Source organism: Molossus molossus, unplaced genomic scaffold (genome assembly GCF_014108415.1).
Source record: "Molossus molossus isolate mMolMol1 unplaced genomic scaffold, mMolMol1.p scaffold_m16_p_1, whole genome shotgun sequence".
Taxonomy (NCBI): Eukaryota; Metazoa; Chordata; class Mammalia; order Chiroptera; family Molossidae; genus Molossus; species Molossus molossus.
The window spans coordinates 147,620,376-147,643,232 of record NW_023425344.1 but is presented as its reverse complement, the minus strand read 5'-3'; the positions used below and the strand labels follow the sequence as shown (position 1 = coordinate 147,643,232).

The 22,857-nt window shown below is 38.7% G+C and overlaps 1 protein-coding gene and 2 pseudogenes across 1 annotated transcript in view; 2 read left to right on the top strand and 1 right to left on the bottom strand.

Moving 5' to 3' along the window:
• SEC23A (Sec23 homolog A, COPII coat complex component) overlaps positions 1 to 16,999 on the top strand; it is a 66,093-nt gene extending 49,094 nt beyond the window's left edge. The window contains exons 17-20 of the mRNA XM_036256993.1: positions 320 to 406; positions 3,942 to 4,097; positions 6,109 to 6,174; positions 15,617 to 16,999. Coding sequence (XP_036112886.1) covers positions 320 to 406; positions 3,942 to 4,097; positions 6,109 to 6,174; positions 15,617 to 15,706 — 399 coding nt within the window. The 3' untranslated portion in view covers positions 15,707 to 16,999. The remainder of the gene's footprint in view (positions 1 to 319; positions 407 to 3,941; positions 4,098 to 6,108; positions 6,175 to 15,616) is intronic.
• A 2,013-nt stretch (positions 17,000 to 19,012) lies between these two features.
• On the top strand, positions 19,013 to 20,865 carry LOC118615273 (annotated as a pseudogene).
• Positions 20,866 to 21,185: 320 nt separating this feature from the next.
• On the bottom strand, positions 21,186 to 22,092 carry LOC118615236 (annotated as a pseudogene).
• Between the last annotated feature and the right edge of the window lie 765 nt (positions 22,093 to 22,857).

The following is a 22,857-nucleotide window of genomic DNA, read 5'->3' as shown; positions in this document are numbered from 1 at the left end:
TTCATTCATATTCCCTACCTTTTCAGTCTGCTCCAAATTTGCTCTGTCCCAAGCTTTTCCCCTCTTACTCAGTGGTGTCAACATTAAGCTCATGAGTCATCCTTGATTTCTTCTTGACTGTACTCTGTTTTTCAGTTGTTAACCTCAGCTTACAAAATAAAGTTAGAATATACCATGAGAATTCATAATAGTAAGAGGTTTTAAGTAATATGATATAAATTTCAAACTTAAAAAACTTAAATGAATAGACCCCGGAAAGATCTTTTGTGTCTTTAAGTAATTTATTTTTCTTTCTTCTTTCTCGTTTTCTTCATGTTAGCCGGTTCTTCTTGATAGCAGCAGCATTCTTGCAGATCGTATTCTTCTCATGGACACATTCTTCCAGATTTTGATTTATCATGGTGAGGTAAGATTTCATGGCATGGAAAGCTGTGCACCTACGTGCAATGAAGTCTCTTCCTTTCACTATGGCTAGTGTTTTCCAGTATGATAAACTTTTATTTCCATTTTTGTAAACTGTGTATAAAAAGTGGTTCTTCCTACTTCATTTGCAATTGATGTACCTGTGGTAATTTTTTCTGTTTTTCCTCATACATTAGATAAACAGATTTTACACCAAGCACAGTGTTGTGATAGTAAGAGCATTGGTGTATACATAGGCATAGCATACTTTGGGGTTTTACCTGAAGACATTAAGAGGGGAAGAGTCAGCCTTTGTCAGTGGGCAGGCTTTCCTTCTCATTATTTTATGTAATCATTTAAAATTTTTTCTTTTTTAAAAATATTTTAAAAAAATGTTTTTATTGATTTTTTTAGAGAGAGAGGAAGGGAGGAAAGAGATATAGAAACATCGATGAGAGAGAAGAGAAGCATCAACATTGATTGGCTACCTCCCTCATGACCCCCACCAGGGATCAAACCTGCAAACCAGGCATGTGCCCTGATGGGGAATCAAACCAGCCACCTCTTGGTGCATAGGTCAATGCTCAACCACTGAGCCATACAGGCTGGGATATATATTTTTTTGTTTTTATCCTCACCCGAGAACTTTTTTTTTTCATTTTTTGTTCAGATAGAGTGGGAGGGAGAGAGAGAGAGAGAAACATCGATGTGAAAGGGACACATTGAGTGGCTGCCACCCACACGACCCAACCAGGGCCAGGGACAAACTGCAACCGAGGTACGTGCCCTTAGCGGGAACCGAACCCGGGTCTCCTTGGACCACAGGCCGATGCTCTAACCGCTGAGCCAAACTGGCCAGGGCTATATATTTTTTTAATCCTCACCCAAGGATATTTTTACATTTATCTTCAGATAGAGTGGGAGGTGGAGAGAGAGAGAGAGAGACATTGACGTGAGAGAGACACCATCAACTTGCTGCCACCTGCATGACCCCAACCAGGTCCAGGGATGAACTAACTGCAACTGAGGTACATGCCCTTGACTGGAATTGAACCCAAAACTCTTTGGTCTGTAGACTGATGATTTAACCACTGAACCAAACCGGCCAGGGCTCTTTTTTCATTTTTAATCATCACCTGAGGATATGCTTAGAGAGAGGAAGTGGGGAAGAGAGAGAAAGAGAGAAACATCAATGGGAGAGAGAAACATTGATAGGTTATTTTCTGTACATGCCTTGACTGGGGATCAAGCCTGAAACCCAGGTATGTGCCCTGACCGGGAATTGAACTGGCAATCTTTTGGTGCACAGGATGACGCTCAACCAACTGAGCCACTCTGGCTGAGTGTAATCATTTTTTCAAAAATATGTTTTTTAATTGATTTAGAGAGAGAGGAAGGGAGAGGGAGAGAGAAACATTGATTGCTGCCTCCTGCCCCCCCCCGCCCCCGGGAGGATCGAGCCCAAAATCTGGGCATGTGCCCTGACCAGGAAGCGAACCGCTGACCTTTTGAAAGTGCATGGGATGATGCTTAACCAATTGAACTGGGTGTAGTCATTTAAAATGTATTCCACATGAAGTATTTAAACGTTTTTATTTTGTTTGTTTTTGTTTTGTATTTAAAGTGAAAGTGAGTTAATTAGTGAAGCAGTGAGAGAGAGAATGGAATATCCCACAGACAGAGCAGCCCCCCTTTAGCCTAAAGTATTTAAAAAAATAATCCACATGTTCTTAAAAACTTATTTAGATCTTAAGTGAATTAAAATTTATAACTTCACTTAATTGCAATGGTATATGATTGAAAAAAGCAGAATATTTGAGTAGCCATTAAGGTATTTAGCAGAACTCTCTTTATTCCTGCATTTATTCATTCAGCCAATATTTAATTGCTTCCTCTGTATAACAACGCATTGTACTCTGGAGGCTTTGAAAGATAGAGATTCTTTAGTTACACTGAAGCTTATAATCTAATAATTTAGTAACTTGTGCTATTAGTTTTTCAATTTTTTAAAAATTGCAAATGATTTTTGATTTGCATTGTAATAGTAAAGGTATTGCTTAAAATATCTTTTTTTTTTTTTTAATGTTTTTATCGATGTTTTAGAGAGAGAGGAAGGGCCAGAGAGATAGAAACATTGATGTGAGAGAGAAACAGCCATTGGCTGCCTCCTGCTCATTCCCCACTGGGGACTGAGCCTGCAACAAGGGCATGTGCCCTGACTGGGAGTTGAACCATGACCTCTCAGTCTGTGAGATAATGCTCAATCCACTGAGCCACTTCAACCAGGGTCAAAATATATTTTAACGTGATATTATTTGGGGCTTTGAAAAGGTTTATTATTATTTTTAATTGATACTAGTTACTGATACTCTTTGCTTTTTATTTTTTAATGAGGTAACAAAGAAACAGTTTACTCATGTTTTCTCCTATCTGTGGATGTTCTGGTACAACACTTTTCCTTGTTTTTAATAACCTCACAAACATTTCTCAGTGCTCACCTCCTGTCACTGGTTGTTCTAATAGTTTACTGAGCAACCTTATTTTTATTTATTTATTTTTTTATCCTCACCCGAGGATATTTTTCCATTTTTTTGTACAGATAGAGTGGGAGGGAGAGAGAGGAAGGGAGAGAGAGTGAGAAACATCGACGTGAAGGGACACATCGAGTGGCTGCCACCCGCACGACCAACCAGGGCTGGGGACAAACTGCAACCGAAGTACGTGCCCTTAGCGGGAACCGAACCCGGGTCTCTCCGGACCGCAGGCCGACGCTCTAACCGCTGAGCCAAACCGGCCAGGGCTATTTTTTTTTAATGCTCTTTACCATTTAAGAATAATGCCTATAACATGAGCATGCTGTTTTTGCTTATATTTTTGTTTTTGATAATGTTTGTGTCTTCAAATAGCTCTTGTTAAATGTGCTTAAAGAAGAAATCAGAAATGGCAGATGGTTGTTTCTCTATTAAATACAGAGGTATAAAACTGTATAGGGTATGTTGACTGATTCAGTTAGCTTAGAAATCAAGGCAGGTTAAATTTTTTTGATAATTTAATTACATGGTTTTGAAGCCATTTACCTTTAAAAGAGAATTGATTTGATGCTCTTCTTCTACAGCTATATTATCTCGATAATAGTATCACTATTATTATTAAAGTTTTTATGTTTATTTGTTTTGCCTGAATATAACTCCATTGGTAATAGTAGGTCATTTAGAAGTCTCTGGGAAATCTTCTGTAACAAAAATGTCCCTCATTTATTATAAGCTTAGGTAGATAGCATTTAATAATAACGTTAATTTGGTAAGCATAGTTTTTAAACATTTTCTGGATTATATTATTTGTTTATTTGTAAAGGAGAAGAAATACCCTGATTGTATATCTGTTTACTCAAGAGTACTGAAATTAGTATTCTTAACTTTAACAATTGAGATAATTTTTTTATTTTCTGAAGATTACTTTCGTTGAAAAAAATATCTTTTAATATTTTTGGATAGACAAGCAATTAGAAATAATAATTTCTTTAATTATTTTAAAATTAGACCATAGCCCAATGGCGCAAGTCAGGATACCAGGACATGCCAGAGTATGAAAATTTCCGCCACCTTCTGCAAGCTCCAGTGGATGATGCCCAGGAGATTCTTCACTCCAGATTTCCAATGCCGAGATACATTGACACTGAACATGGGGGCAGCCAGGTAAGTACTGTTTGTTTGTGTGTTTGTTTGTTGCTACTCTTATGGTGAGTTGTTTCTACTTGCCTTCTGACTTTAATTTGAATAGATTGCTTTAGCAGGCAAAGAGGGAGGAGATGGCAGGAAAAGGTATCTAGGAGAAGGTATGCTTGCTTCTTGCCATAGCTTTGAGAGCAGAGCTATAGGATTATTGACTAACTGACCAAAGCTGGCGGTTTCTCCCATTTCTGCCTTCAGTACAGCTCGGGTAGAGCTAGAATAGTGTTATGGTGGTCTGCCAGCTTCAGTTGAGCAAGAAGACATGAACAGCTTGGGAAATTTAGTATACTTTTATTAAAGCTGTTATTTACTGATTAAGTCTATGAATATGAACTTTGTGGTCACATAATTATTTCTATTTTCTTCATTCCAGTTTTATAGAAAATGTTATGTAATAGGAAAGCATTATGGTATTATAAAAGGCTTTGTGGTTTTTACAATTATATGGGGATTAAATGAGATACATGTACATATACACAAGGTCCTTTTGAGTCTTTCAGAAGTCTAGGCTAGGACCCCTTAACTTATATTCTTATTTTTTTATCCTCACCCGAGGACATTTTTTCATTTTTTGTTCAGATAGAGTGGGAGGGAGAAGGAGAGAGAGAGAGAGAAACATCGACGTGAAAGGGACACATCGAGTGGTTGCCACCTGCACGACCCAACCAGGAACCAGGGACAAACTGCAACCAAGGAACACGCCATTAATGGGAACCGAACCCAGGTCTCTCTCGACCACAGGCCGATGCTCTAACTGCTGAGCCAAACAGGCCAGGGCTTAACTTACATTCTTAAAATACATTGTACTTCTCCCTTGTTATTCTAATTTGAGTTATAGTAAATTAATTGTAAGTTGTTAATAAGTTTTACTTGCTCCTTTAAAGGTTGTTTTCACGCTTTGTTATTTCCTGTATTCCTATGCCTAGAATAGTATTACAAAGTCCTTTTGTTATCTCCATTAGGTTATTAGTGGCCTAGGAAACATGCTAAATGCAGGAGTTGGGATCTGACTCTAGAGCCAGTTGTTTTGTTTTCAACTGTTTCCTTAATAGAGGAGAAAAAGATTTTGTATGGTACTAAATTCCAAAAAATTTGATGGCCTATGTTCTTCCAATGTGAAATAATAATTTATGACTGGTTCTCTCGATGATGTCTCACCATATGCACTGCTATTTTCCTCTTTTATTCTGCCTTTTTTTTGATGATATGGCATAGTGGGTAGATGGGTAAACATTGCATAGTGTGTCTCATAGAATAGCGTACAGTTTAAAAAAAAACTTTGAGAGTCATTGTTTAAAGTAACAATATATAGGTTTTCACGGTTTTTATTTTTATTGATTTTTTAGAACTTCAGATCTCTGATGATGTTTCAGACCAAGTGTTTAGTAAATTTACACTAACTTTGTCATAATTGTTGCATGCATAATTTTTTATGTTGAGTTTCAGACTCAACAATTTGTTATTATTAATGTTATGAATGTAAGATTTGGAGAGAAGAGGGTACATTATTTATTTGTAACATACAGTGGCCTTCATGTTTCAAAATTTAGTTTTTTTTAAAAAAGTTATATTTTAATTCATTCTACCACAATATATGAAATAAAATTGATTTTATTTATTTTTTTTATTATTATTATTTTTTAATCCTCATCCGAGGCTATTTTTCCATTTTTTGTACAGATAGAGTGGGAGGGAGAGAGAGGAAGGGAGAGAGAGAGAAACATCAATGTGAAGGGACACATCGAGTGGCTGCCACCCGCACGACCAACCAGGGCCGGGGACAAACTGCAACCGAGGTACGTGCCCTTAGCGGGAACCGAACCCGGGTCTCTCTGTACCGCAGGCCGATGCTCTAACCGCTGAGCCAAACCGGCCAGGGCGAAATAAAATTGACTTTAGATGGCATAATGTATTTGTTCAACTTAATATTGACTAAGTCTATTTTTGATAAATAATGTTATTCTTTGCTTTTAAGGCTCGTTTTCTGCTGTCAAAAGTCAACCCTTCGCAGACTCATAATAATATGTATGCCTGGGGACAGGTAAGTGTAAATAGCAGATCTTACAATTTATTTCTTTGTGTATTTATAGTTTGTTATTTTAGAGAGCTACATTTTCCCTATGTATCTGATAATATTATCTGTGGGAAAAGTAATGAAAAAATAAGAGTAGAAAATAGAATTAATATTTGGTGACACCATAGAAAATAAAAAAGGGATTATACGCCCTGGCGCGTGTGGCTCAGTTGGTTGGGTGTCATCCTGTGCACCGAAAGGCTGCTGCCAGTTCTATTCCCAGTCAGGGCACATGCTCGGGTTTCGGGCTCAGTCCCTGGTGGGGGCATGCAAGAGGCAGCTGATGGATGTTCCACTCTCACACATCAGTATTTCTCTTTCTCCCTCTCCCTAGCTCTCTAAAAATAAACAAAACTATAAAAAAAAGTGATCATATCAAATAGATAGAACCCTTTCATATTCCAAATTTAGCACCACACCCTTGAGAAAAAAGCAGTAAAATGTATTATTTAAGATAGAAGTGATGATTTAAACTTAAGACTAGGCCATAACTCACAAAACTCTACACACTGTAAGCCAGAAGAGGTCAGAGATTATAGTTGAGCAGGAGAGGCTGGAGGCCTGGAAATCACTATTAATATATTTTAGTTTGGTAGCAGTCTCACCTCTTGGTACAGTATATCAACATTTATCGAGTGTCCAATATGCAGGACTCTGTGTTTGTACTTGAGGACACACAGCGATCATTGCTGCCTTTGAAGAGCTGGTAATCTGTTACTAGAGATGAGATACATACCTGAGGAATCAAAATACAATGCAGAATGGGACACGTGCTTTTAGAAAGATGAAAAGTATTACAAAGGTTAGAAGTGTCGCAGGAGAAGGGCGTATGATCAGAAAAAGGGACATTTCCTTTTAGATTGGGTATTATTTCAGTAGGTGGAAATTAACCGAGGAAGGGAATTTTAGGTGGAGGATAGTATAGGCTAAGGAAAGAGTACGTGCAGGGACAAATAGTAGAACATAAAATTAGAAGTGCTTAGTACAGCCAGATTGTGGAGGATCTTGAATGCTGGGCTGAGGACTGAGGAACTGAGTCTTTATTTGTTAAGCAAGGGAATGTTATTGGAGGTTTTTGGACAGAGGGGTGAAACTGAGTCTTAGTTGATACAGTTGGATGGTTAGATTGATTGGGAGCAGTCTGTAGATAGAAACTATATCTACTGAAGGAATCCAAATGAGAGGGAATGAAGGCAAGATGGTGAAAAGGAATAGATTTGGGAGGTATTTCCAAAGTAGACACAATGGAACTTGATTACAAGTTGTAGGAAAGTAAAAGTTATTCCAAGGCAAGACAGCTATACACAAAATCTGAATTCTGATTGGATTCTGGATTAGAGGGAGAGATAACTATAAAGAACATAATTGGGGTGATTTGTGAAATTTGAGTATGGTATATGTCAGAGACTAGTACAATATTATTAGATTTCTTGAGTGTGATAATGGTGTCGTGGTTATGTAGGAGATTGTCCTTGATCTAAAGAGATACATCCTAAAGGGTTTGGGGATAAAATGTCATGATGTCTTCAACTTGCAGAAATGATTGAAGAAAAAATGAAAAATATATAGAAACAGAAAGCAAATGTGGCAAAATTGTTAATCAGTGTATTGATGTATAGAGTATGTGGCTGTTCATTGTACTTTTTTCTTAATTTTCTGTAGGTTTGAATTTTTGAAAATAAATAGCTGAGGAAAAACAGGGTAATTTGGGGTTTTGGGCCTAGGTAACTAGGAGAATATGTGCCAGGAAGTGGGAGCGGAAATAAACTATTTGAGTTTAGACACATTGAGTTTGCTATACCATCTATACGTCCAGATTGAGCCAGCTGTTGGAAATTTGGGTTTGATGATCGGGACAAGGACGTGAATGTTGATTATAGAAAGGTGATACTTAAAGATATCACAGTGAATGCTTGTTCCAGGAGAGAGTAAAGAAGCAAAAGAGATGTGAGATAAAACCTTGAGGAAGTATGAGTAGTGGAATTATTTTATAAAAATCAAAAAGGTGGGCAGAAAATGAAAAGAATACCATGCATCATAGGTGAGGGAGAATTTTATAGAAGGAAGAAGATGGGTAACAAACACTGAGAGGCTGGAGACACTAAAAGGGGTGGTGAAGACTGAAAGAAGGCAGATGGATTTGATGACGAGGAGGTCATTTGTGGCCTTTGGTAAGCAGTTTTGATATAATGGTTGATATAAAGATCGATTGTAAGGAATTAGTGGGTGGTGAAGAAATGGAGGCTGTAAGTATAATGAATGATTCTTTTTCAAAAATACCCTGAGTTTAAATAGTGGGATAGAAAGATGATTATTAGGGTTAGAGCACAGAACTTATTTGTAGACCAAACGTAAGGAGCTAATATGGGGAACACACAAAAGAACAGCTTATAAATGTTTAAGATACTCAAAAAGAGACAGTGTGATCACCAGCACTACATATATGGGAGTTAAGTATTGGTAATGAGGCAGGGCATTTGTTTCTGCAAAAGCAGAGGGTGAGAAGAAGGCTGAAGATGGATTTTTGAGGTGGAGAGAAAGCTCATCTTGGATAATAGTCTTTCTTTTCAGTAATAGGAGGTTACTTGCTAGGAGTGAGAAATGTTGGAGTTAAAGATAGAAAATAGAAAAGATTAAAAACAGCTATAAGGTCTGGCCAGTGTTGCTCAGTGGCTGAGCATTGACCCATGCACCAAGAGGTCACTGGTTTGATTCCCGGTCAGGGCACATGCCCAGGTTGTGGGTCCAGTCCCCAATGGGGGGCATGCAGGAGGCGGCCAGTCGATGTTCTCTCTCATCAATGTTTCTATTCTCTCTCCCTTTCCCTTCCTCTCTTTCTAAAAATAAATAAAGAAAAAAAAATTTAGTAACAGCTATAAGAAATAGAAGAAAATTGCCCTGGTCAGTGTGGCTAAATTGGATGGAGCATCATCCTGTACACCAAAAGGCTGCAGGTTTGATTACCACTCAGGGCACTTTCCCAGGTTGCAGGTTTGATCCAGTCAGGGAATGTGCGGGAGGCAACCAGTCAGTGTTTCTCTCCCTTCCTTTCTTTAAATATATATATATATATAAAATCAGCAGAGGCTGAATAAAAGGCTTTTATAGCATTGGTGAAGGCTTCTTTTATTTACTAATAATTTCTAGAGCATTCTTCCATAATGCTCTTTAACCATGCTTTGTAGTTCAGGCATTGTATCAAAGATGAAAGATGTTTGGGGTAATTTGGAACTGGAGATAAGAAAGATGTACACATCAGTGGGAGTAGAATAATTTAGAGCAAAGGTAAACAACTGATTCTGGGGTGCTGACTGGGTAGAAGATAAATGAAGCAGTCATTGGGATTAGGGCCCCTTCCTGTTGGATATAGGGACACCTGAAACTTTTGCCTTGACTTCTCTGCGTGGGAGTGGGTGAGTGCATCCACTCCCGTGGCTTCAGCTCTCATCTGAGGCTGACTTGCAAGACTCCATCTTTCTTTTGGTCTGTCATTGAACAATAGACCCAAATTTCTATAACTGCGTGCTGCATATCACTTGAGTTTCTAGCATACATTTCATAAACAGCATGCCCCAACTTGAACATATCTCTCTTACACTCTTGTTCTTCCTGACTTTTTTGTTTTTACAGAGGCCCCCACCATTCTCTCAATTTCCAAGTCTTGGAACTTTAGTCATTTACATTACATTTCTTCTGCCCCTCGTTATTCACAAATGGTTTGATCTCTTCCCCTATCCTTTCCCTCCTTTTCCTGTCACCAACGAAGGTCGAGCTCTTGTTACTATTCACCCAGGTGGATGGAATTACCTGCTAATTTGTCTCAGTGCTTCAGGCTTTCCCTCCATTTTGGCACCGGCCATAGTGGTCTCCCTAAAGCAGCGAGAGCACCATTCAGAAATCTTTAATAACCCCCTAGTGAATTATATATAAACCTTTTATATTGCTGTTGAGGGCCTCTGATGGTATGATCCAAATAACCTTTTCTACTTTTACCTAAATATAGTATTTTTAGCCAAACTAGACTTCACATTCCACTTTAAGACACTGAGCACATTCCCATCCCTGTGACTTTTTCTGTCATCACTTGGACACATTATAGCCATCCCTCAAAGTTCAGTTCAGAGTTCACTGACTCCATAAAACCTTTCCTGATTGTATGACTGGATTTGTATAATATTCCTGCTCTTTTTCGCCCCACCCATTTCTGATGGCACTATTTCCTATTTCTTCTGTTAGATTATAAATTACTTGAGGGCAATAACTGTGTCATTTTCATTTTGGACTTATCACAGTACCTTAAAATACCATATATTGAATATAATGTGATATGGACAAGAGAACAGAGATTAGAGTATGGGAGGTCTGTGGAGGTGGTTAGGAGTTAATCAGATGTTGTGATATAGATAAATAATTTGAATCCAAAGTCTAAAAGTCCTGAAAGTTAGGGAGGATTTTATAGCAAGAAAAGGAGCTTAATCTTGGAAGATATGAAAAAGGTGCATAGCACATGAGAGAAGAAATGTGTGCTTATATAATGCATATACATTTATATCCTTTTTTAAAAATTTATTTTTTTATCCTCACCTGAGGACATTTTTGCATTTATCTTCAGATAGGGCAGGAGGGAGAGAGGGAGGAAGAGAGAGAGAGAAACATCGATGTGAGAGAGACATATCAAGTGGCTTCCACCCACACAACCCCAACCAGGGCTGCGGACAAACTGCAATTGAGGTACATGCCCTTAGCGGGAACAGAACCCAGGCCTCTCTGGTCCGTAGGCCGACACTCTAACTGCTGAGCCAAACCTGCCAGGGCTACATTTACATCCTTAATATCATCCCTGACCCAGTCACCTCCCAGGAGGACAAAACGCCAAATATAATGTGGAAGTTTGGAGTACCACGGATCAGCCTTTCCATTATACTTAATTCTGGTCAACCCAGGATGGATTTTAGTTCTGGATCTCACAACTTAAGGGAAACTTAGACTTAAATAAGAAAATAGAAAATTAACACCAATAAATAAAATTTGTGGAAATGATGATTAATCTCTATGGAGAAGTGGAGATTAAAGGATACTTTAAATCGTGTTTGTCAGGCGTCACATATCAATACCCCCAGAGGACATTTTGGTAAAAAATGAGTGAAGCTGGCTGAGTATAAGAAAACCTGACATTCTCAATGTCAAGAAGCAATACCTGGGGGCAGGAGGGCTGTGGTGGTCTAGGGTTTGTAGGGAGAATCTTTAGAATGCTTTTCTAAGGGGGATAGCTGTCCTTCCCCTCCAGCTGATTGTTGCCCTTTACATAATTCAGGTAACAGAAGTTTGTGAGGCCATAAAGTGCAGGCCAAATAAAACATGTCTCTTTGTGGCTGGATTTCTCTACTAAAAAACTGGTTTACTCGTGGAAATAATTATTTGTTCCCCGTTATTCTGGGTTTAAATTACAACATGGAGATGTAGTTGGTAGACAAGTAAAGAACTTGAATTGGAGAGGCATCATTCTGGATTGGTAGTTGGAAATGCAGACTTTGCATATTACTTAACTTCTTTTTGCCTTTATTTTGTTGTTTGCTAGAATTTAATATGCACAGTAATACTCCGTAAATGTTAGCTATTATTTTCCTTGTCATCTGGAAAAAAAGTCTCTCCTTAAAGATATTTTAAATAGTAAAAAACAAATAAACGCTATTTTAGACTTTGAAGTTTAATTGCTGCCTGAAAGAAGGGGCTTTCAAGGCATAGGCAAGAGCCCGAAGGTCTTTCTTGACCTATGACTTGTAAAATTATGTTCATATTTTCGTAGATAATCATCGTAATTACTAATAAGTTAAATCTCTATTATGTTTTGGTCACTGTGCTAAGCTTTTTAAAATTTTATTTTAATTAATTGATTTATTTTTATTACAGATGTTTCTCCTTTTCCCCCCACTGATTCCCCCCTCCCTCTCCCTCCCTGCCCTTTCCCCAGCTTTGTTGTCCATGTCCATTGTTCATGCATACATGCATATAAGTTCTGTGGTTTATCTCTCCCCCACCACCCACTCTTCTGGGGATTGTCAGTCTGTACCCCACTTCCACTTCTCTGGGACTACCCCATTCCTCAGACTGTTATGTTCATTATATTCTACAAATAAATGAGATCATATGATACTTGTTTTTCTCTGTTTAGCTTGTTTCGCTTATGATAATACTTTCCAGGGCCCTCCATGTAGTCTCAAAGGATAAGAGATCTTTCTTTCTTACAGCTGCATAGTACTCCATTGTGTATATGTACCACAGCTTTTTTGTCCATTCGTCTATTGATGGACACTTGGGCTGTTTCCAGATCTTAGCGATTATAAATAGTGCTGCTACAAACATGGGGGTACATATATTTTTTCTGATTGGTGTTCCAGGCTTCTTAGGGTATATTCCTAGAAGCAGGATCACTGGGTCAAATGGAAGTTCAATTTTTAATTTTTTGAGGTAACACCATATTGTTTTCCATAGTGGCTGCACCAGTCCGCATTCCCACCAGCAGTGTACTAGAGTCCCCTTTTCTCCACACCCTCGCCAACACTTGTTGATGGTGGCCATTCTGACAGGTGTGAGGTTGTGCTAAGCGTTTTATTTATTTCTATTTAATTATTAAAACACTCCTATGAAGTGGGTACTATTAACCCTATTTTTCAGAAAAGGAAATCAAAGCTTTTATAGGTTAAGTAACACCCAAGATCCCATAGCTAAATTGTGGCAGGGTCCAGAAATGAACCTCGGCCAGTCTGACTTTAGAATCTGAATTTTTGATCATTAAGCTAAAGTGATGACTGCGATTTATGGAATTCACTTGGTAGCCAAGCATTTTACTAAAAATTATGGAATCTAATACCTTAGTTTTCTTTTTGTCATAAATCAAGTACCCAGTGATAAGTATTATCCATGGATGGCCTGAAGAGGGCACCACGGCAACACTGCTTCTGTGACAGGATGCTGAGGCCTCTGGCTGCAGTGCTTCATATACTAAATCACATAAAGCTTGGGCCTTTCTCCTAGTCTTGGATGTATTTTAAAGAGAAAAAGGGTACATTTGAAAGATTGAGATCAGCCAACTGCAAATTTTTGATAAGATTGAGTTCATCATTAGTATTTATAATTTCAAATAAGATGTTCTAGAATATAAATTAGAAAATCTATCTATTATTATTATTATTATTATTATTATTATTATTATTATTATTATTTTTGTCCTGACTAGGAAAAACAGATCTGGGTTTGGGTGAACTGAGGTAGAAAATATGTATGTATAAAGTGAAAACAAAACCAGGTGTAATTATAAGAAAGAAAAGCAGGAGTTACCAGGCTATTATTAATTTGTCACATCTTTGAGACCTTTGCTTCTCTGTTAACTATGAATGTAGACTGTGGAAACGTATTTCAGTTTATTAAACAATAGATGTTTCAAAAGGGGTAATAATAATAGCTAAAACATGTTGTATGCCCACTCTGTGTGCCAGGCATTATTCTGTGTCTTTATACAATTTAATTCATTTAATCATTACAACAGCCATGTGAAATAGGTCCTGTTATTGTCCTTACTGTACAGATGAGGAAGCTAAGACAGAGAAGTTACTGTGTGACTTCCTCAAAGTCACACAGGTAGTAAGTGGCAGAGCCAGGATTTGAGCCCAGAAAGTCTGGCTCCAGACTCTGAGCTCTTAATCCTAGTGCTGATGCCTCCTTCATTATCAAGGTGTTCAAGGTCTTATGAATTAATATATGAAAACACATAATGAAATTAAATTTCCTTTATTCAGGAGAGGTATGGCATGTCTGTTGCTATGTGGGCCCAGACTACAGGAGCTATGAATTCTCATCTCACATTTGCCACTAACTTGCTGGTCTCCAGAATTACTTAATTTCAGTTTCAGACTTTATACATTTACTGATAAATAATAACTTGAATATTAGGTGAAAAATCAAAAAATTCAGATATAAAAGGTTTTTTGTTTTTTTTTTTTTTGCTGTAATAAAATTTTATTATTAATGGGTTAGGTTACTAGGTCATTCTTTCAACATCATTTTCATTAAAATAGAAGTTAGGAATTTTCCCTAAATCTTGTGAATTACTTAGAACCTGCAGAAATAAATTAAAATGAATCGACCACTTGTAAGCATAGTTTATTTAAAAAGTGATATGTTTGCTTCCTTCCAGCTGGCCTTTCTGTTAAAATATGTATGATTGGAATTTTATTTTAGTAAACAGGCAGCAATAAGGAGCCTTATTCTTTAGAAGAGATAAAAGCACCGGTTCATTCAAGAAAATTAACACTACTTTAGAGGTTAAGTTGAAAGTGGAACTATTTTTCACACCTGTAGAGTAGAATATGGAGCTGTTATAACACCAGATATGCTGGCCCCACAGGTTCAAGGACGTGGTCTGTAACCAGACTGCCTGCACTTTATTTTTTTTTAAAATACGTTTTTTTCCTTATTGATTTTAGAAAGGAAGGGAGAGGGAGAGATAGAAACATCGATGAGAGAAACATCGATTGGCTGCCTCCTGCATGCCCCCCACTTGGGATTTGGCCCACAACCTGGGCATGTGCCCTGACCAGGAATCAAACCGGTGACCTCTTGATGCATGGGTTGACGCTCAACCACTGAGCCACACCGTCCGGGCCAGATTGCCTACCTTTTAGAAACTAGCTGCAAGTAGCATCCCTGGCTACCCACACTTTTAACCAACGAGCTGCAAATCCATGCCTGTGTTTAGAGGGTTCCCATGACTCCCTTCAGGTTCAATAATTTGATAGAACAACTCATAGGACTCAGGAAAGCACCTTATTTATGATTATAGTTTTATTTTAAAGGTTACAAATCAGGACCAGCTAAATGAAGAGACAGACAGAGTGAGGTCTTGAAGGGTCCCAGATACAAAGCTCCGACCTTTTTCTGTGGAATCAGGTTTCAGCATCCTCCCAGCACATTGATGTGTTTGTCAAACAGGAAACTCCACTGAGCTTTGGTTTTCTTTGGGTAGTTCTTTTACATAGTCATGGTTGATTGAATCACTGGTGCCTGATTGAAGTCCATCTCCAGCCCCCTCCTCCTGCTTTCTTCTTCCCCCCCTCCCTGGAGGTCCACCTGTCCTAAAGCCATGAATAACTAAGACATTTTCTACTGTTAGGAATCACGTGGTTGATTTTCCTGGTGGCTGGCCTCCATCCCGAGTCATCTCATCTCATAGCATAAACTCAGGTGTGCTCTGAGGGGCTCATGGGTAACAAAGACATTTCCTAGTGTTAGGAAATTCCAAGGATACAGAATCTATCTCCCTCTCAGGAACCCAGGAACGTTTGCTTATACATTGCTTATAGATTAGAAGGTATCACACTGTTTTAATCATACCAAATATCTTTTTTCCTAGGAGTCTGGAGCACCTATTCTCACAGATGATGTGAGTTTGCAGGTGTTCATGGATCACTTGAAGAAACTTGCTGTGTCAAGTGCTGCTTGAAGTGCTAAACATGTTAAAGACATTTAAGAAGATGAAATACTATTTCAGTTTTTTTTCCTTTTTCAATTAATCTGTGGAAATCAACAGAGATATCTCTCCAGACTCTTTGTATTAGTATGGTTTGAGACAACATATGTTAAAATGTTCACGTTTGTAGTTTAAGCTAGAATATAAGAGCAATATGAACAAACTTTGCTTGCCACAGTATTATAACTGATTTTGGAAATTTGAGGTCTTTATAACTTAATTATGTTAAAGAGTAAAAATAGAGTTTGTCTCGGACCAAAGAGATGTAACTCATTTGTATATTGCAGATAAATCCAAGTGGCACTGAATGTCCATACTGACTTTTGAAAACTTTTTTCTTAATTTAAGCTAGAAAGGGAAAAAAATCATCAACAGTAATGATAAATGTGAACATTTTTGCTTGGTCATTGAATATTTTTCTGTGATTTTCATCACTTGTGTATACACTTTTTCTGTACTTAATCTGTTAAGGCAGATTTATTTTTATGATATGTTTAGAAATTATTTGACTTTATATATGATAATTTTCATGAAGATAATTTAATGTTTTTGGTCATTTGGAAAAATAGTTTAGGGATGAAAAATTTTTTGGGTAACAATCTCCAAACTGACAATAAATGTGACATTCCCACAGGTACCTAACTTATGTGATTGAACATAATTTAAAAAAAAAAAGGGAGATAGAAAATAAACCATTTTGTGAGAGTGCATTTAGAAAGCCTCTGAAGTAAGAAATGGCTTGTGATTACTAAACCAAATTTGGTGTTCATTGCATTGCTTTGTTTTTCCCAGGTACATTTTACACGGATTCCTTTAGTATTTTAACACTATTTTTGGAGTTTACACAATAATTTTTATTTCTGCTTTCATTTTGTGAATTTTAAGTTGTGGTTCTTATTGAAACAGTATTATATAATATTTTGTTGGATTATCGTATGTGACGCTCAGTTCTATTTTGATTTATTCATTAGTATCATTCACCTTTACCTTTTAACGTTTACTTGTAGCAAATGTTTACATTGCTAAAGCCAGATATATTTAACAATGAAATTTATGTCAAATACTGCAAATGTAAGGTGGTGCTATGATACATGCTTAGGACAGTTTTGAGGATTATATTCGCATGAACACAATTATATAATGGTAAAAGAAATTAAAAAAAATTGTTTATATGTTATACTTAATTAGACTAAATTACTGTGTTCCATTTTATTTGAATTGAATTGTGCTAGGTATAAATACCAATAAAATATACTTTTCTCTGTTTTCTTGCTTATTTTGAAATCTAGGAAAGCCTGAGTAGCCTAATGTAAAAGAACATTTAAAGTCTGCTATTAGTAGATTAAAAAGTCATTCATTATTTATTTTTATTTATTATTATCATTTTTATTTTTAATATTTATTTTTATTTATTATTTATTTTTTATTTTATTTTTATTTTTTTGGTACATGCCCCTAGTGGGAACCGAACCCAGGACTCTCTGGTCCGCGGGCCGACACTCCAACTGCTGAGCCAAACCGGCCAGGGCTTTATTATTTATTTTTATTTTAAAATTTTATTTAGTTATTTTTTGTTAATCTTCACTTGAGGATCTTTAGAGAGAGTTGAAGGGAAAGAGAGTGTGTGAGAGAGAGAGAAACATTGATGTGAGAGAGAGACATTGATTGGTTGCCTCCTGCATAACTCCAACCAAGGTTGGGGATTGAACCTGCAACCCAGGTATGTGCCCTTGACTGGAATTGAACCTGAAACCTGTTGGCTTACAGGCAGACACTCCAACTGCTGAGTCAAACAAGCCAAGGCAAAAGTCATTAAGTATTTAAAATAACAGCTTTATTGAGATGTAATTCACATACTGTACAATCATCTATGCAAAGTGCACAGTTCAATGGGTTTTAGAATATTCAGGTTTGTGTTAACATCACTACAATCAGTTTTAGGGCATTTTCATCACCCCCAAAATAGTTATTTGTTTTTGCTATAAGGAATTGTGTTTTGAAGTTAACATGTGGTTTTGAATTGAGGAGAGAGAGACCCTGCGATAATAATACATGTTTAATTTTACTGGCCCCTAACCTCATGTCCTTTAAGAATACATTATTTCTTTTTTTTTTGAGTGGTGTTGGTACACCTAAATGTCTACTACTCAATAATTAAAGTTGAAGATGCTAAAGTACCTCTGTATTTAATGGATGAAGATGAACAAATATCATGATACCGTTTTAGCCTACCATTTGAAAGATCATCCTGGATCATTTTTGTGTGTAAGTTAGCTATTATTAAATTGCTAGCTATTTAAATAGACTGTTGATGGAAGAAATGCTTAACCCTTAACTCTTTTTTTTTTTTTTTTTTTATATCCTCACCCGAGGATATTTTTCCATTTTTTGTACAGATAGAATGGGAGGGAGAGAGAGGAAGGGAGAGAGAGTGAGAAACATCGACGTGAAGGGACACATCGAGTGGCTGCCACCCGCACGACCAACCAGGGCCGGGGACAAACTGCAACCGAAGTACGTGCCCTTAGCGGGAACCGAACCCGGGTCTCTCCGGACCGCAGGTCGACGCTCTAACCGCTGAGCCAAACTGGCCAGGGCTTAACCCTTAACTCTTAATGAACTCCAAGTAGATAAGGGATATTTGCTAAATCACTAGCAGCACTGAGAATCTGTGGTATGTCTAGAACTAATTTGCAGTTTATTCTTGAACCTACCATCCTTGGTGGCCTTATCTCTAAAAATGACCTTACATCTCATTTATGCACACTTTTATTTTGGTGTAACAGCATAAACGTATTCTTTTAGAAGCTGATTCCAAAAGTGAATTGGCATTTTCTCTATCCAATTCCCTACTTGATACACTTTCCCCTAATTCCCTATCTAAGTGACGGCATTTAATGAATGTGCTAATTGGCCAGTCTAGACTGGAAACAAAGGAATTATTTTCAACTTTTATGCTTTTCAACATCAACCAATTCTACCTCTAATATCTCCCAATCTATTTACTGTAGTTTTTTAATTACTGTTCTACCTTCATCATCTCTAACCTGGCTTGGTGAACCAGCCTCCTAACCAGTCTGCTTTCCCCTTGTCTCCATCCTGCTCTTCAGTTCCCTGAAATACAAATCTGATAATGTTATTCCTGTTGTCCTCAATAAACTCCAAACACTTTGGCCTGGTGACATACATATACTATACATCAACTTGAATCCTGCTTTCTTTGCAATGGGTTTGCCACGAGAACACGGGTGTGAAAACCACCACTAGATCTAAGCCCAAATGGGAAAGAAAAAGACTGATTTCAACATCATCATCATAGGACATGTAGAATCAGGCAAGTGTACACTACTGGCCATCTGATCTACAAATGTAATGGGATCCACAACAGAACCATCAAAAATTTGATGAAGGAGGCTGCTGAGACGAGAAAGGGCTCAAGTATGCCTGGGTCTTGGATAAACTGGAAGCTAAACATGAACACGGTGTCACCAGTGATATCTTCTCATGGAAATTTGAGACCAGCAAGTATGTGACCATTACTGATGCCCCAGGACACAGAGACTTTATCAAAAACATCCTTACAGGCACATCTCAGGCTGACTGTGCTGTCCTGATTGTTGCTGCTGGTGGTGGGGAGTTTAAAGCAGGTATCTCTGCCCTGGCCTTTTGGTTCAGTGGTAGAGCGTAGTCTGCGGACCAATGAATTGTGGGTTCGATTCCACCCAAGGGCATGTACCTTGGTTGTGGTTTGTTCCCGGCCCTGGTCAGGGTTGTGTGTGAGGCAACTGGTCAACGTGTCTTTCTCACATCGATGTTTCTCTCTCCCTTTCTCTTTCTCTCTCCCTCCCATTCTATCTGAAGATAAATAGAAAAATATCCTTGGGTGAGGATTAAAAAATAATAAAATAAATAAAGCAGGTATCTCCAAGAATGAGCAGACCCATGAGCACGCTCTTATGGCTTTCATACTGGTTGTGAAACAACTGTTGTTAACTAAATGGATTCAGTTGAGCTGCATTATAGCCAGAAGAGAGATGGAGAAATCATGAAGTCAGTATCCACATTAAGAAAATTGGCTATCACCTGACGCAGGAACATTTGTGCCGATTTCTGGTTGGAATGGCAACAACATGCTGGAGCCAAGTACTAACATGCCTTGGTTCAAGGGAAGGAAAGTCACCCGGGAAGATGGTTGTGCTGACCTGACTGGGTAGCTCAGTGGGTTAGAGCGTCACCCCCATATGCCAAGGTTGTGGGTTCAATCCCTGATCAGGACATATATAAGAAGCAACCAATGAATGCATAAATAAGCAGAACAACAAATTAGTGTTTTCTCTCCCTTTCTCTAAAAAAAAAAAAAAAGATGGCAATGCCAGTGGAACCATGCTGCTTGAAGCTCTGGATTGCATGCTGCCTCCAACTCATCCAACTGACAAGCCCCTGTGTCTGCTCCTCCAGGATGTCTACAAAATGGATGGTATTGGTACTGTCCTTATGAGCCCAGTGGAACAGGTGTTCTCAAACCTGGCATTGGTGGTCACTTTTGCTGAAGTAAAGTCTTGAAATGCACCACAAAGCTTTGAGAGAAGCTCTTCTGGGACCGTGTGGGCTTCAATGTCAAGAAAATGTCTGTCAAAGATTATTATTGTGGCAATATGGCTGGTGGCAGCAACAATGACCCACCAGTGGAAGCAGCTGGCTTCACAGCTCAGGTGGTTATCCTGAACCATCCAAGCCAGATCAGTGCCAGAGATGCACCTGTGCTGGATTATCACACCGCTCACATTGCTGAGCTGAAACAGAAGATTGATTGTCATTCTGGAGAAAAGCTGAGAGATGGCCTGAAGTTTTTGAGATCTGGTGATGCTGCCATCGTCAGTAAGGTTCCTGGCGAGCCCATGTGTGCTGAGAGCCTCTCTGGCTATCCTCCGCTGGGCTGTTTTGCTGTTCGTGATATGAAACAGACACCTGCTGTGGGCATCATTAGAGCAGCGGACAAGAAGGCAGTTGGAGCTGGCAACGCCACCAAGTCTGGCCAGAAAGCTCAGAGGCTAAATGAATATTATCTCCAATACTCACTGGTGGAAGAATGGTTCAGTTGGCCATTTAAATTTACTAGTAAGATTGGTTAATGATTACAGTGTATTGTAATCATTCCTTCAGAAGGAAAGGAGACTGTTTTGTGGACCATTTGTGTGTGTGTGTGTGTGTGTGTGTTGTGTGTGTGTGTGTGTGTGTTGTGTGTGTGTGTGTGTGGCAGTTTTTAAGTTATTAATTTTTAGGTGAAAAACAAAAAAAAATTTATTGATCGATTTTAGAAAGAGAGATAGATAGAGACATCAGTTTGTTGTTCTACTTCTGTAAGCCTTTATTGGTCGATTCTTATATGTGCTCTGAATGGGGATCAAACCCGTGTCCTTGGTTTATTGGAGTGATGGTCTAACCAGTTGAGCTACTTGGCCAGGGCAGGCATAAAAACTATGAGCAGACAAGGCCTACAGATTGATTTCTTCTTGGACACACCCACAGTGTGACCCTGGTGGCTGGTTGTCTCGGTGTGCTGGCCTCGAACACAATGTCCTCAGAAGTGCTGCAGCCCTCAGTGGGTCTGAATTTTCTTCAGTTGCTCCAGGTCTTCATGGAGCTGGTTGTCCAGACCATCAGCCAGGAACTGGCTGCATTTCCTTCCTTCCTTCCTTCCTTCCTTCCTTCCTTCCTTCCTTCCTTCCTTCCTTCCTTCCTTCCTTCCTTCCTCCCTCCCTCCCTCCCTCCCTCCCTCCCTCCCTCCCTCCCTCCCTTCCTTCCTTCCTTCCCCTTCTTTCCCTTCTTTCCTTTCTTTTTTTTTCAATCTTCACCCAAGGATACATTTATTGATTTTTAGAGAGAAGAAGGGAGTGCGAAAGAGGGCGAAACATCCATGTAAGTGATAAACATCAATCGGCTGCCTCTTGTTTACACCCCAACTGGCTACTGAACTCACAACCTGGGTATGTGCCCTGACTGTAAATCGAACTCGTGACTCCTACAGGACAATGCTCCAACTAAATGAGCCACACCGTCCAAGGCCTGGCTGTATTTCCCATCTTTCATGTCCTGTCTGCTCAAGAACCAGTGTGGGATCTTGGACTGGCGTGGATTCTGCATGATGGTGATCACACATCCCACCTCGTCTCCTCCTCAGTGAGCTTTCCCGCCCTCGTTGTGAGGTCAGTGTCTGCTTTCCTCAACACCACACGCGCATACCTTAGCGCCATACCCTTAACTGCAGTGATGGCAGAAGCTGTTTCTCCCCGCTCCTCCACCTTGGGGTGGAGTACTTGCGAAATGTGCAGGAACTTCTCAGGGATCCCTACAGACATGTCAGCAGTCCCAGGGACTGTATGTAAGCCTCCTGTGGGAGAGAGCAGAGTTATTAGTTTTTAAAATCAGTACTTTTCAATGGAAACAACTTGATAAAAAATCTGTCACAGAATTTTGAGACTCATTAAAACAAAGTTTAATGAGAAAATACAGTTGAATTCAAGCTCTCCCCTACAAAAATAGTACAAAAGACACAGATGAAAAGGTGCATTGGAGCCCAGCTGGTGTGGCTCAGTGAATTGAACATCATCCTCTAGACAGAGAGGACCCGGTTCGATTCTTGGTCAGGGCACATGCAGGGTTGCAGGCTTGATCCCTAGTAGGGAGTATGCAGGAGGCAGCCAATTGATGTTTCTCTCTCACATTGATGTTTCTATCTCTCTCTCTCTTGCCCTCTTTCTAAAAAATCAATAAGAAACATATTAAAAATAACGAAGGAAAATGTATCATTGGAGATGGATCTCTGGTTTTAATAGCACATGAATCTTAGGTGTGGTCTTTGGGATCTTAAAATGACAAAAAGAAATGCATTCTTTATTGGCTGTTACAAATTAAATGTGGCTTTATTGAGCTTGGTTTTATTTTATTTATTTATTATTATTATTATTATTATTATTATTTTTAATTTTCAACCAAGAATATTTTTCTATTTATGTTTGGGTAGAGTGGGAGGGAGGGGGGAGAGAGAAAGAGAGAGAGACATTTATGCGAGAGAGACACATCGACTGGTTGCCTCATGCACGACCCCGACCAGGACCAGGGAC